This window comes from Daktulosphaira vitifoliae, unplaced genomic scaffold (genome assembly GCF_025091365.1).
Source record: "Daktulosphaira vitifoliae isolate Bord-2020 unplaced genomic scaffold, ASM2509136v1 Scaffold_1854, whole genome shotgun sequence".
Taxonomy (NCBI): domain Eukaryota; kingdom Metazoa; phylum Arthropoda; class Insecta; order Hemiptera; family Phylloxeridae; genus Daktulosphaira; species Daktulosphaira vitifoliae.
This window is the reverse complement of record NW_026101414.1, coordinates 1-1,666: the sequence shown is the minus strand read 5'-3', so window position 1 is coordinate 1,666 and position 1,666 is coordinate 1. Positions and strand designations below refer to the sequence as shown.

Below are 1,666 nucleotides of genomic sequence, written 5' to 3'. Positions count from 1 at the left end.
TAAACGTATTCCACCAAATACCTGAACAATAAACTAACCTGTAATGGTGATTCCTAAGTTCCTATTGTCACTCTTAATCAGTTTTATGGTAAATTCGCCAGATGTGGGCACGACAAAGTCAATAATGTCAAACTCTATTTTGACACAAGCGTTTTTTACTTCGGGTCCCAAAAATTCGTGTAGAGGTTGTTGAGATAATGCTACAAAACTGGCACTCTTGCAACCGTTCACTGATAAAATTCGATCACCCACTTGCAGACATCCGGTGCTGTGGCAAAAGCAAAATGCATTTTACATAACATGATTTCTATAAACTATTACGTATTTTTATGAAACCAAAATAAAAAAATAAACAATATATACCGATCAGCAGGTCCTCCGGGTTCGATAGAGCACACAACGAGTACAGAATTGTTCGAACGTACCTCCACACCGAATCTACAGTTTTCGTCTGCCACTAGAGTTAATATCGTGTGGTCTGTTCGCACCACATTATCTAAAAAAAAAGTGAACATCACAAATTATGTAATGGATTATTGGTATCGGTTGTCACTGTGCTCTGTAGGTGTAATTGTATGAGCCTTACGTGAATCTGTAGGTTCCCATACCGACGGGTCTTCATACATGGAACACATATTGTACGGACGCAAGTCATACGATGAACAGTCTAACAAGATCAACAAATGGAAACGTCAACTTTGATCACATTTATTTATAATCACGAGATTACTCACAGTCAGCATGAATCATTTCTGAATTGAATACTGGTATTATTTCCAACCTAAGCATTGCACGTGCTCCACCACACGCTCTCAAAAGCTTATAAACATCACTGGCTGCCATTCTAGTACCCGCTACCCTAATATCATTGACAGCAACAATTTGATCACCAGCAAATATAGCACCGCTTCTGTAATTATCGAATACTATGGTATCTTATTAAAATAAATAAATTGTATACAAATATTATTAACACGATGAGATTTAATTTTCCAATTAAAAAGAAAACAATCCATTTTGTTTCCTAAATTCATCAATGATTAATTATTATTGTTCATACTTTGCAGTTCGTCGCATGCACCCCGACATTTATTAGGTCAATGATCATATACGAAAGTATACAGGAACATAATTAAGGATAGATGATGGACATATATTCCTTCTGAGCAAAAATTATAACACGTTTGAGGTACAACTTTTGTAATCAGGAGAGGGGTATTTTCTTGAATGTGTCCCCATAAAAAAGTCTTGATTATATAAATGTATATAATATCATTTACCAATTTTATATTACACATTCTATTCTCTGTATCATATCATACAATATACTGAGTGTTCAAAAAGTAAGGAAACAGATCAATTGTTACGAACAATGAGAACAATAGAAACCCGTTTCCTAACTCTTAGGAAGTAAAGAAACGGGTTTCTATACATGATTTATATCGAAAATCAACGATTAAAAAATAATATCAAACAATTTCTTTATTTTCAGGAAAAAAAATTAAATTATTATTTTACATTTAAGCTAATTTGTACACCATTTTCACATTAAAAAATCGGTAACACAGTGAGGTCGTAACATAGTTGGGACAAGTATAGATGATATCTGACAGTGATTATAATCACTATCATAAGAAACGCTTCGATGCAAATCTGTAGATAGTGT

General features: G+C 33.8%; 1 protein-coding gene across 1 annotated transcript; it reads right to left on the bottom strand.

Annotated features, from left to right (window-relative positions):
* Positions 1-6: 6 nt before the first annotated feature.
* LOC126909892 (glutamate receptor-interacting protein 2-like) lies at positions 7-935 on the bottom strand (the record flags this gene model as incomplete). The annotated part of the gene is made up of 4 exons (XM_050692304.1): positions 7-268; positions 364-496; positions 587-667; positions 735-935. Coding segments are annotated over 4 exons (650 nt in total), but the record flags the coding sequence as incomplete, so codon positions are not given.
* Between the last annotated feature and the right edge of the window lie 731 nt (positions 936-1,666).